The following is a 13,190-nucleotide window of genomic DNA, read 5'->3' as shown; positions in this document are numbered from 1 at the left end:
GTCATGTGGCATGACGGGAAAAATTCAACATGGCAGCGCACACAGTTAATTTGGTGTCGAAGAGATTTCCTTGCTGACCTGTCGGGCACTTTTGAATAATCTTCTTTCATATTCGGCCGCAACAATGGCATCTGAAGAACAGCTTTATCAACTATGGCTGCTGTATTCGACTAAGGTAAACATTTCTTCCAATAATCGACGAATAAAAGTTGTGGACCGGTCGTCTGAATCGACGAGGAAAGGGGCGTTGTTTACGTCGTGGAATGTTGATCGACATCCACGTTGATTGTGTACCCCTGACTGCATCCACGAGTTCTCAGAAAGATCGCTTGAATACTAGAGCATCTAAACAAGTTTTGAAAAAATCGAATTTTGTATATCGTTTTTATTTGTCAATCGCGCTAAAGGTTTAATGCAAAAGCAGAGGAATAGAAAATTGCAATCGTGCCAAAGGTGTGACCGGTGACTGGTACGCACACCGACACGAGGAAAATACATCATCGGTACCGGTATGACATCACAGAATTTTCAGGAGTTGAAATTTGAAACGTAGTTATTTGTATTCGGAAGGGTGTCCCTTAATCGTGGCAGCATTCACGGTGATCTCTTCAACTAACAATATTTACTGTTGTAATTTGCCCACAAAACGTACCCACAAACTATCTTTGTCAATTACAAAAAATGTACATTGTACGCATGTTCTGTTGAGATGAGTTGGTGATGGGACTGCCTTGTGCTTACATTTGTGAGATTGTGGATGCCCTTGACTGTGTAAATATTTCTTTGAAATTTGTGAACCGGCCCACTTTAAGAATATTTTTAAAACAAAGTTATGCGTGTATGTGTGAACATTAAATTTGGCTCATCATATTTGTCAAATATGATTTAAAGGGCTAGAAACTGGATCTTTTGATGATATTTTCACTATTTTTTTGCTTTGAATGTCAACTACACTTACCTTTTCTACTCCCCAAAGCATGTTGAAACACCATCTATTTAGTTTGTCAACACATCACCTAGGCTATACATGTACAAATTACAATGCACTGTTATTGTTTACATTTGTTTACCTATATACATGTACAATGGCACTGTTATTGTTTACGTTTGAATTCTAGTCCGGACCAGAATTCATGCAGTCCACACATGTACAGGCTGAGTTGACAGCTTAACACGTTGTATTTCAATGTGCTTTGCGAAGAAGAACAAGGATCTGTATTTGACATTGAAAACAAAAATAAACTCATCAAAGGTTACAGCTATGGGCCTCAAAATGATTTGTTATCACAACAATAGAATATCACTGCTTCTGAAGTAGATGTTTCATTCTATCACAAAAACAAAACACCATTTCAACAGTGTAGGATTTAAAAAAAATAACATATCCTGCATCCTTATCTTGTCGTACTTGCAAAATCCCCAAAATTAAAATCCTCTCATTTTTTTGCTTCTCAGCATGATATACAATACTGGAAGTTGTACATCAAGCAGTTCATCCAGAACCAGGAGAATTTGATTGATTTGAGTCACAAGTATTTGAAAGAAGGGTAAGTCAATACTCATAAGGTAATGTCATGATAGCCCTGTAATCACTGCAGCTCCGTGTGAGAGAAATCCACCGAGAGGTGGTACTGCAGACATAAAACAATTTCATAATGTTTGAGCAGCACGGCTGGTGATGAAAATCATGATATGAATATTTGATGTACCATGGTGTCATTTGGTGTTATGATGTGCATTTCATTCAGGTTAATCCATTGTTTGTTGTTTGAACCCTCATTTAAATATGAATGGTTCCCCGCTTACCAAGACAGAATGACTCTATTTGGGTAATGACTGGACTTTGATAGTGTGGCAGTTTCAAGCGTAGCGTCATTTACAAATTAAGTGATCAAGGGTTGCACTTGTACCATATGCATGTATCACGGCCCCTTTGTGGTGGAGCCTTGCATGAATATGATAAAAAGCCACCACTTCCCATTTTGTCATGGTTACCCTTTGACATAAAATGCTCAGTGTCTGACATAGCCTGCAGTGAAAGGGAAGGTGTGAGCAAAAGCAATACAATGGATTAAATAGACTGCTTATTGTCAGTTGCCAAACAAACAAGCTGCAGCCAACAGCTAGAGTTTTATAGGAAGTGTTTGCCGTCAAACATGGCTATAGTCCAGTGTCACATTTGATAGAAATACTTGCCATACACCTGCATATAGACTCTATGCTATAAGAATTGAAATGATCTGATATCATTTTTTTGCCTCAGACAAGTATGTTGTAACTCCTATCATAACGATCAACGCTGTCCAAATATAATTGAGCCCAGAATTCTTGTATCAGACAACAGGATACAAAAGCAAGGAAGTACTGTACTTCCAATTTTCCGACTGACTTCACACTTTTAGTTTTATGTCCTATAAATGCGATTTAGGTTGACAGCAGCAAATTCATAGGAAGGCGTTGAATTAAAGGGGTAGATTACTCATCAACCTTGCAAATTGACCAACTTGATAAAAATTTCAATGGAAAACAAAGGTCTAACACCTTGTAAATTCTAAATGTCAACAAGGACTAATAGCAGAACCAGGGATTGAAGACACTCCCTTTCAGTCACTTTCCACGGCTTAGTATGGACAAACAAATGATACGTATCAGTGTATAGGAAAATTGTCTGATATCTCACAGTCTCAGACTTTGAATGCTTGGCATTTACAAGAAATTTGCAGAGTGATAAATAAAATAATCCAAGTATCACAAAATTTTCATACCGATGTACCTGTAAATAATTTTTCACCATGATCTCTTATATTCAGTTGAACCTGTTCTCCCCATTTCCTTTAAAGAGGTCCACAATCACCGTTGATAACAACAAGTTTGGGCCAAACCATGGTGAAAGGGTAATTTATGATTGTGAGATTTGAAATGGAAACATTTGTACTTTTTCTTTTCTTTCTTTCATAATTCCTATCCTGTGCATACAGGTACATGTATACAGTGATTTGCTAACTGGTTTTCTTCCTGACATGGTCATCCAATTGTAGTTTATGTGCACAATTATTTAGGAACTTTTATTAAAAGGTTATTTTGTTAATACCGTGAAGATTGTTGCATTGAAAATTACAATGTGACATGACCGTGAAGAGAGATTTCATTTCAAATTTTCATCCAGCGCATGTTAAGTCATCAGTAATGTATCTAATTCCGTCTACAGACTCAGTCTAGAGTAGACCAGATGAAGGTTACGCTATTCACAACATGTGTACAATTTACAAAGCTATTGTGAAGTCCCGATGGTGTATGGGAAAATCAGGATCATTGGAAATCAATGCTGTTCTCTTTTTTTGAAAACAGAGAATTGAAGCAAGGCTACCCTCTAAAGCACTCATACCGGTAATACTTGATCCATATACATAACGGATGAAGATTTATAAAAAAATCCTTGTGCTGTTTATTGTTCTTTTGATCACTTGTACAAAACAAAATCTGTAACAAACATTTTTCCATTCAAGTGATCATGATGGTAATATTGTTGTATGGACTATGGCCATGTGGGGTAAATACCTGGCATGTCCTATCAGATAAAATAGGCTTACAAAGTGTAACAGTTATTAATAATATGTCACATTGTTCTTTTCATGAAAGTGCTAGATCACAGAATATGTTGTTCTGGTACTCATGCTGTATTCCCAGCAATCCAATTTCCTGCTTGCGCATATTGTGAGTCCAACAGGGATGAAAGGAAAGGTTGTGCAATGCCCTTGAATTAGAGAATACACTTCAAAAAGACCTACATGTAATTGAAAATATGCTGATTTGGAACAATACATTATATATCTGTGTTGTTAGTTTTGTTATTTGGTGGAGGTATAGATGTGCATTTATTCGCGAACAGAGGACTCTATGCTACCACCAGCAACTTGTGTTCATAATATCAGATTACCACTACTACATGCAGTGTGTAACTATGTGCTACTACGTCTGAGGAACACAGTCATACCAAAGACTTCTGTACAGATTCAGAATGGAAAAATCTTGTCGACGGGAATGTGAAAAATGTCAATAATTGAAAAAAATACGAAAAAAGCACGCTGACTTGAAATTTGTGCCCACATTTTTCAGCCAAGGACACAGGCAGTCATGTAGAAGATAACAGGGTCTGGAAATGTGTTTTCAATAGTGGAGCTGAGGTGTTTTAGTGATGGGGTTCTTTCAAAGGTTCTAGTTCAAATTGAAAAAATCAAGTAGAAAAGTTTGACATCTCTAAATTATTTTCTTTGAAAACTTGTATGCCCTTTTGCCAAGACTTTTGTAATGATTTGTAATGACCCTGCACTGTACTTAATTTGTCTTCCCTTTGACGTTTCCGGTTGCCCCGTTTGATGATATGAAATTCTTATATGTCTATGCATCTGAGTATAAAGTGAAAGGAATTCCAATTATTTATTTTTTCTTTCCCAGTCTTAAACGTACTTGGTCAGTTATATGGGGTAATTTATTCATTTTTGGGGGGTCAAAAAATTAAAAGCAAGTCACAGAATTACTGCTGTACGTGTGGTCACTGATTTCAAACCAGGTTTTCTGATTTCAAATGAGAGTTTTAAAAAGTCAAACACCATGGAAATTTTTTTTTGTAGCTTAGTGTCCAATATTGTGTGTTTGTAAATCATTTATTTGACTTCCTTCTTTGGTAATGTGATTGTTGACATTGCATTCAAATCAAAGACTTCATAAAAATGTCTGTCATATACTCCTGGCCACAGTCCCTCCATCACTGTGTCTTGGATTAACTCTGATACCAAGGAATTATGGAATTTCCGTTGGTCATAATATTAAACAGTGCTAAATCCATTAAACCTTTCCAAAGCCATTCCACTTTTACTTTCAACATACACCTGGTACAGGGAAAGTTTGTTGAAGGGTAGAACAAAATGGCAAGATTCACCAAGATGTAATGACGGAGAATAAAACTAACTGAGAAAAGTATCCCAGTGTCAATGGCATTGAATAAAGTTTAATAAATTTTCCATTCAGTCAGAAATCAACACATCCCCAACCCCCCTCCCCACATTCCCACATCAAAATATTGAGACACAGCCATCTTTTGTGAAGGTGTACACCGATTGCCGTAACTTTTGCAGTAGCTACTCTGGGACAATCTGTGACCCCGCCGCCCCCATAACTGATCTCATCTCCCATGAAATAATCATAAATGGCACACTGTCACCCTAACAGTAACGATTGGATCTTGAGATATTAATTACATGATAGAATATTGATAGTGGCATTTCTCACCATGATTAGTGCCCATCCATGTAACTTTGATAAACCTTAATTTGCATAATACATTTGCATAATTTATTATGGTCCCCCTCAATCAGAACCAAATCCCCCCAGTTTTGCAAGAAGGGTACCCCCCCATCCCCCCCATCCCCCAACACAATGCATTCTGTACAATATGCCAGTGTTTACTGTTGACTCATGAATTCTAGTCCAGACTGGACTATAGCATCACGCATTACACATACAGATTGCAGTGAAAAGTTCCAAAGTATACTCTGTGTGAAGATAAAGCAAAAATACTTATAAATACATAAAAGTTACAGTTGATGGAGCCCTAACCCTTTTTACCACCATGGTTTAGCCCATTGTTGTCAGTTTCTGTGGTAAAGTTAGACCTCTACACAGGAAAATGGGGATTAAAGGTTTATAAAAATGTCTTCCTGTAGATTTGGTTCTACTCTGAATCACTTTCACTCAGGGGTACCTAAGAAAGTGTAGCTTTTGAATGAAAACTATCGTTTCCCTACCCAAGCTATCCTGCACGGTGTCAAAGCTGTCGTTTTCATTGAAAAGCTACACTTTCTTAGGTACCCCTGTCACTGCCATCCTCAAACACATATTTAAGCATTTACCATTTATGTGCTAAAACCTACAGCAGTGCTCATTGAATATACAGTATAGGGTAGCAATTAAACATTGACCAAAGAGGCATTTCCGGCCCACAATGACCATTGACCATTTGAGTTGCAGGATTGCCCATTAAAAGACCGATAATTAAATAATCTTGATGCTTCCTTCATTCTTTGAATACAAAAGACCCCGCATACTAGGCTGTTAAGTGACAAACAAACTTGTTCTACTTCAGTGAAGTCAACAATTATTTGTTCCCACTTCATGCCAGCCATCAAAGTTTCATAAGAGAGTTTTGACTACACTCACAAGTAGTTCTTACAGTTTTGATGAGAAAATAAAAACTTTGTCAAGTCAAATCTTAAGGCACGCCTTCACCCTTCCAAAATATCATGAAATTGAGAGCCAAACAAGTAAATTAATTCAATTTAATTGTTCTGAAAGTCAATTCTAATGTATTAGGCTTCTGTTTGGTATTAGCAGTGGGATTTAAAATCAAAGGCACGTTGTACTACTTGTTTTGAAATGCAAGCGACATTGTGTAACACCCTTGCTTTCAATTGTGGTAAATTCGACCTGTGACATGTGGGGACACGTATGAAGTGTGAAAGCTAGCGTTTGAGTTGCCGTAGTGATCCTTTCTTTGTATATTTCAGTTAGTTATGTGCCATTTCATGTCCTTATTGTTGACAATTGGCACCTTTATAACTCGTGTAGAGTTATACTTACTGTGACAGTCCCTGTGTGTAGAGGGACTATGCTTAAATTTATGTTCTAATATAATATTATAGCCTAGCGCTACATTTTCTCTTTGCTGTATATGGTCCTTAACTGTCAATTGAAAACAACACGATTGTACCACTGATTGGCGGAAAAGGTTTAACTACCGGCTGATTTTATTTGAATTTCAAACCAGATCTTATATTATAAGCTAGACATGATTTCCAGTGACCTATAATTGTCATTACTTTTATCTCCGGGCAATTAAAAAGAAACTGTACAGCAATTTATAGATTAAAACACTCTGTCTGTTTGAGTTATCTGTGCGACACGTGCAGATTAGTGACATGAGAATTTGATTTCACCAGTGTATTCATGCTGATGTCTTTCCGCATGAGACAAGATCTATGTGTGTTTCAGCAAAGGTGGCCTTTGATAAGAACAGCACTATACAGTAGAATAAATTAGCTCCTTTTCGAAGACCGTCAAATGAATCTAAAAATTTAAATGCAGAACAACAAAAACATAATTCATGAAGTCTTTGCTACCAATGTGTAATCTTGAGTTGCTTTAGTGTGAAAGTATTTTTAAACCAAAATCTGGTAAATCATTAAATAACACTTTCATTTATTTGCATTTATCAGTGAATTATTTAATATTTTATTCATATATTTACGCATTTATTTGTTTGTTTATTCAGATATGAACAAGACGGCCCACACATCAGCAAGCTGCCAGACGGTATTCTTCAAGTAATCACGGACCAGTTGCTGGATTGCCGGGAGCAGTGCCAGGAAAATGTTAATCTGGACAGTCTGACATACGCCGAGAAGTTAATCAAAGTGCTCATCATCATTTGCAGGTCAGTAGCACGGATGTCTAGGTATTTGTAGTTATTATGCATGTCCTATGCTTTGTCTGCCCATCTGTCTGTCTGTTTCCAGCTATTGTTTAATTATGCATATTGTCTGTCAATCTGATTCAAATTAGATAGAGAGATGGCAGTGTTTCAGCTTTCAGTACACTTGCTTTCGTTGTCAGGGAACTGCAGTCATCCCTCTCCGCAACTCTAGGGATGTTTATGCTGTCTCTTCATCAGATTTTAATCAGATTGATAATATGTCTGTCTGTCTTTGTTTTCTGTCAGCCTGCATCACCAGTTATCATACGGTAATTATACGAGACCCTGCAAATTGCAATTTTTGTGGCCAACATCAAGATAATAATGAATATTCTCCCATGTTTAGTCAGAAATGGAATTTATACCTTCTGTATTTGCAAATTTTCAGATACAGTAGTAAATGTATGTAGTCTATCTTGTGAAAAAACTAATGCTCACTAAGACTCAGTAATAATATCAAGTTTCTTCAGAAAGCTACATCCTCTGGGCAGAATTGCTGTTCTCAGCCCCTAGTGATCTGTAGGCGTACTATATGAGAGTATATCAAGTGAGGGCTATTGAATTGTTTTCTTGGCATTTCATGGTACAAAAATTCACTCATTAATTTTGCTGTCTATATCACTTGATTTCAGTACAACAACTCTTTATCATTAAATTTTCATGTAATTCTTGGAAATCTTGTGCAGACACCTATAACTTAAAAAAATATAATTTCTGCCGTTGCAGCGGTAACGTGAAAAAGATTAAGACCGCACACTTCAAGAGATAAGCGTACTTTGATATTTGTCTCCGTGAAATTTTGAAATATTGTAAAAAATATTTTTCAACAGATATTGATTTTCCAGAAAAAATTGTTGCTCATTGCTCTCTCATACATCTCTCAGAATTGCTGTTGGTAATTCCATCAAACTGTAGACGATCGAGAAAACTGACTCCGTACATGTGAAAAAAGGAAAGAAAATCAATTAACTTTATTATATGCAGTAAAAGCAGCTATAGCAATGGATCCACCTTTTGGATAAAACCACCATATAATTCCAATTTGATCAATACTAGTGGGAATTTTACACCCACTCGTTAATATCCCAGTAGAGCTATAGGCGTGCTGACTCTGCAATATGACGATGTAAAATTGAAAACATCCACTCTTCTGCTTTCTTCAGTTTTCCTTCAATTTCCTGCCAGCAATTTTTGAGGATGCATATATCTGTATAAATTCACTTTTCTCCGAACAAAAAATCTCCAACAGTTACTATGTTTTATGATCCCAACAGGTAGTGGTATCATTCTATATATCTAGAAATTGAAATTGCCTTCACTGATTATCTCATTTTGTAATATTGTCCTTTCTATCTTCCTAGCTCTGAATTCAAATGATACACATTGTAGAATCTTACATTGCTAACCTTTTACAATTCCAGCATTCCATACATAAGAAACTGAGTGCATTTGTGTCAATAGCATTGCATACTCTGTTTTTCCTTTCCCAAAGAAAATTGGGCTCAACTTTCATTACAAACACTATAGAGTTATTTAGGGGAGACATCCCATGGGTGACAGAAATGGGACCACCTAGGAGAGTGTTTTTTTGTGCCATTGTCCAGGTTGGACCCAGTGTTGTTCAATGTTGCACTGTGTTTTCAACATTTACCTACATCCTTTTTCCACCAGACTTTACTACATCCTAATTGTTTTACATGTGATAGGCGAACCTACATGTAGGTACATGGGGTGTAAGGGTTACAGTCCTATCCCGGGATACCATGGGTGCAACAACACTGTTTTCATATCCCTGGTGGTCACGGTCCCTAATGTTAGATGTAGGACCTTGTTGTAATGCAGAACAGCCAGAGTGACAAATTCTAACCACAACGCTTGTTTGAAAAGGTAACACTTAGAGAGGTGTTGTCCCATTGTTAAATGGCCAGGCACTCCATTTCCATTGATGCTGGCAATCCAAACAATAGAACTGAGAAGCCAAAGAATTTCCATTAATTAGACCATAGACTGTAGTGTTATTCTACCGCACAACGAGACCCTTTTCTCTGATCACAGTTTTCCCTGTTTTCAATTCTAGGAACCTGGATAACATCCCTCTGGTGGCTTCCTGCGATCATGTGAGTCATCTCATCGCCATAGCAACCAATGTAGTCAAGCAGGTATGCCTTTCTCTGATTACTTGCGTGAATTCATTTAAAATTTGCAATACACTAACACTCCAGTGGTGTTTTACTGGCTCACACACAGATATTGCTTTTTTTTAATTTGCTTTGTCAAGTTAATTGATATCCTCTGTACGCAATCACCATCTGAACACTTATTGTACGTATTTGAAGCCCGAGAACAGAGTAAAAAGGAAAATGATTTTTCTTGGAATGATAGATTTCATCAAATTATTAAAATTTCAAACGCAATAGTGTTCTTTTTGCACTTTGTTTCAATCAGCCCCGTTGGTACACCGGATAATAAACACTGCTTTTGAATTTCTAGGAATCCGTGAATGTTAGTGAAATATTAAATGAAATGACGTGATAACGTACAGTGACAATCTTCCTGTCTTCTGATCATGGAACACAGAAAGCACTTTGGGGACAGATTTTTTGGTCTCAAAATCATCCTTATAATTCTTTGCCCCATCTGTTGAATGATTTTGAAACCTTTACAAACAATCATCTTCTTTGTTACTGATTTGTATTTTTTGGTGAAAATAAAAATATTTAATTTTTCACCACGCAGGTAAGGTATACTAGAGAACATGTTTACCATTTAGAATTGCAACGTCAGTAAATTCAACTCAAATCACTAGACATTGCTACAGTCCTATATTGTCCTCAATAGGATGGATGTGTACAGGGAAGTAGGTTGGGAGGGTGAGGAAAGGATTTGGACAGTTTGCTTTACCAATCCTCAAAATTTGCTGTGTGGCCCATGATTATCGTTAATGATTATGAAAGACAATATGAAAAAATTTCATTCAGCTAGCATCAAGAAATTTATCATTGATTTTAAAGATAATATACTCAGAATGCTACTTTGAAATTTTTTTTAAAAGTTAAAAGTCTTACTGTATCTAGTGCTCTTCAGTAGATTACATTTATTGGAAGATATGCAACTCAAGAAATGAGTTTACAAAACTATGAAGTCACACTGTATTTGATTAGACTATGGCATGTGTACAGGGGAGCTACTTGAAGTCGTGTAATGTAATTTGAATATGAAAAATTCTGTGAAATTGACTCTTATAATATCCTTTTTGCCTTTAAGACTACATGTATTATCTGGTATTTCTTGACACAAAATAATAAGAGAGCTAGTTGCGATTCTGAATTTAATAGGTTACCAACAGTTTTAAGAAGATTTGAGATGTTCAAATGTTAAAGCCAAAATAATGTGCTTGGCACAATTTTCATCATTCATTCTGTACACACACATGAACATAAACATACTAACAGTAATGCAAATGCTGTATTATTGATTATAAGATGAAATTGCAGTTTAGAAATAAGATGTAGCGAATGATGGTATCAGACAAGAAAGCCTTCTGTTGTACATTCCAAGTGCATTGCGCATAAATTAATTAATGAAAAAGTATGAAAATAAGCCCATATTAATTAGTTATTCCTTGTGCATTCAATTTGTAAAGTTGGTTATATGTGGATATTGACAAAAAGAAAATGTGTACTTCAGTAGTGCCTTGTTACATTTCAAGATTGCGAATCAAAGAAATACTTTTTCTGCACTTTGATGATCCGATGTCAGACAGTCCTACTGAATAATAACATCAATTTTGCCTATGCTCTTGTGATTCGAGAAATAAAATTTGATTTTTCATGAACAGTGTGAAAGAGCTGGACGGTTTTGAACTTGAATGAAATGAAAGTAAAAACAGGTTTCATGTTTAGTACAAGTAAGAATGCTACAGGTAATATACCTTTGGAAAGGTTACTGGCCAATTTTTGTGGAAAATTTGATACAGTGTATTGAAATTGCAGGCATTGCATTGAGATGTTTTGCTTCTTGCAGATCCAGATGCCCATCATTTTAGCATTAGCAAAATTACTGTGTGTGACAATTGTTTAATGAGTTGCCCATATGTGATCTGAATTAAAAAGACTGGCTTAGGCAGCATTAAGGATCTTGTTACCATGGTGAATGTCAGTCACAAGTACTATATTCATTTTTTTTTTCCATGTCCTACTTCCTATTTTTTTGGCTGCACTCAACAATATGGCCGTGTATGACAAATGAAATTTCACTTTGGTGAGTGACTTTTCTTTGAGAGACAGTCTGTCATCTCAATGGACTTCCACGCTGATTGCCATCTCTTTCTCAATCCATCGATTTGTAGTTGAGCATCCTCAAACATTCTGGTCTACCGAGTTTTAATGATGCCTGCTACAAGTGATTTAACAATCAATTTGATAAGGCTTGAATGTTTAGATATCGTCGCTGTATTCTCATGGTCATTCTCCCCTACTTCTAATCAATATCCAAGCTGTGGGCATATTCTTACCCATACAGTTTTATTCACAAATTTTCTCACTTTTTTAGTGTGACATATTTCAAAAGATTCAAAAGATTTCAGAAAAGAATCAATGGTACACATTTGTCGGGCACTTTTGTGTGCAACCTAGATATTGTATTTCATCTCAAAAGCCCTTTTTTTTTGATGGCAAAATGAACTTCTTGTGAAATTTTGTGGTATAAATCCATAAATAAAACAGTCATTGTCGATGAAATGATTAATAATTTCAGAGTGTAAGTGTGAATTAATGTTATCGTGCTTACTTAATGTTATCGTGCATATTTTCTTTTGAAATGGTGAAAAAGATGAGAAGGCCACCATACAGCAGTAAAAAACAAGCTTTTAAGCAATTTAATAATGTGCAATTTATTTTTAAAAATTATGTCAAAATGCTGAGGCTTGGAAAGAACTAGCTCACTGATAAAAGCAATAGATGGGTCATTATTTTAATTAGGCAGGAATGAACCTGTACAATATCTTTCAATTTTTGTTCGGTCAGTTTTCACTGGCCATCATTTTGAAGTCATACCTTCACGGTGTATGTGGAAATTTCAAATATCCCAAATGCTTGGAGCTGAAGTGAATAGTATAAATTTCAATGAAAACTTCAAGGGACAGGCCTAATTGCTATGATATCGGTCAGAGAAGTACCCGCCTGGTCCTGTTTCACAGAAATAAAGACTTGGAATTTGGTCTGTTTGCAAAGTCCATATTAATACAATTATCAAGATTTTTCTGTTCTACATGTCTTAATATCCTGGAAGTTTACAGTCCATATTTTACTCTTGGTTGTTTATTTCCACTTAGGCCATTTAAAGAAAATTCTTTGTTTGCCGTCCTTGGATTTTTGAAAAACCTACCAGCCAGCCAGGGAAAAAAAGAAACACTGACAAAAAACACAAGTGTATTAACATAAGCTCATGTTTAATTTGTTTTCTTTTGGAAAAACAGTATCGTTATTTGTAATACCGGTAGTGTTAACATGTGTTCGTTTTCTAAATTTTCTTTAAAAACCTACCCGCATGTGGATGGCAAACAAAGAATTTTATTTACAGCGGCTAACACTGCAGTCTAATTTGTAATCAAATAATACAAGCTTACAGTAAAATATTAATGTAAAATGTCCATTTTGAATTT

At 36.0% G+C, this 13,190-nt stretch overlaps 1 protein-coding gene across 1 annotated transcript in view; it reads left to right on the top strand.

The window, feature by feature from the left end:
* The first annotated feature begins 3 nt into the window (after nucleotides 1-3).
* The window catches only part of LOC139143704 (neurobeachin-like protein 1), a 63,001-nt gene continuing 49,814 nt past the window's right edge, over nucleotides 4-13,190 (top strand). The window contains 4 exon segments of the mRNA XM_070714232.1: nucleotides 4-175; nucleotides 1,456-1,547; nucleotides 7,328-7,489; nucleotides 9,606-9,687. Coding sequence (XP_070570333.1) covers nucleotides 125-175; nucleotides 1,456-1,547; nucleotides 7,328-7,489; nucleotides 9,606-9,687 — 387 coding nt within the window. The 5' untranslated portion in view covers nucleotides 4-124.

The sequence above is a fragment of the Ptychodera flava genome, chromosome 11, assembly GCF_041260155.1.
Source record: "Ptychodera flava strain L36383 chromosome 11, AS_Pfla_20210202, whole genome shotgun sequence".
Taxonomy (NCBI): Eukaryota; Metazoa; Hemichordata; class Enteropneusta; family Ptychoderidae; genus Ptychodera; species Ptychodera flava.
The sequence above is the reverse complement of the archived record's forward strand: the minus strand, read 5'-3'. Positions and strand labels throughout refer to the sequence as shown.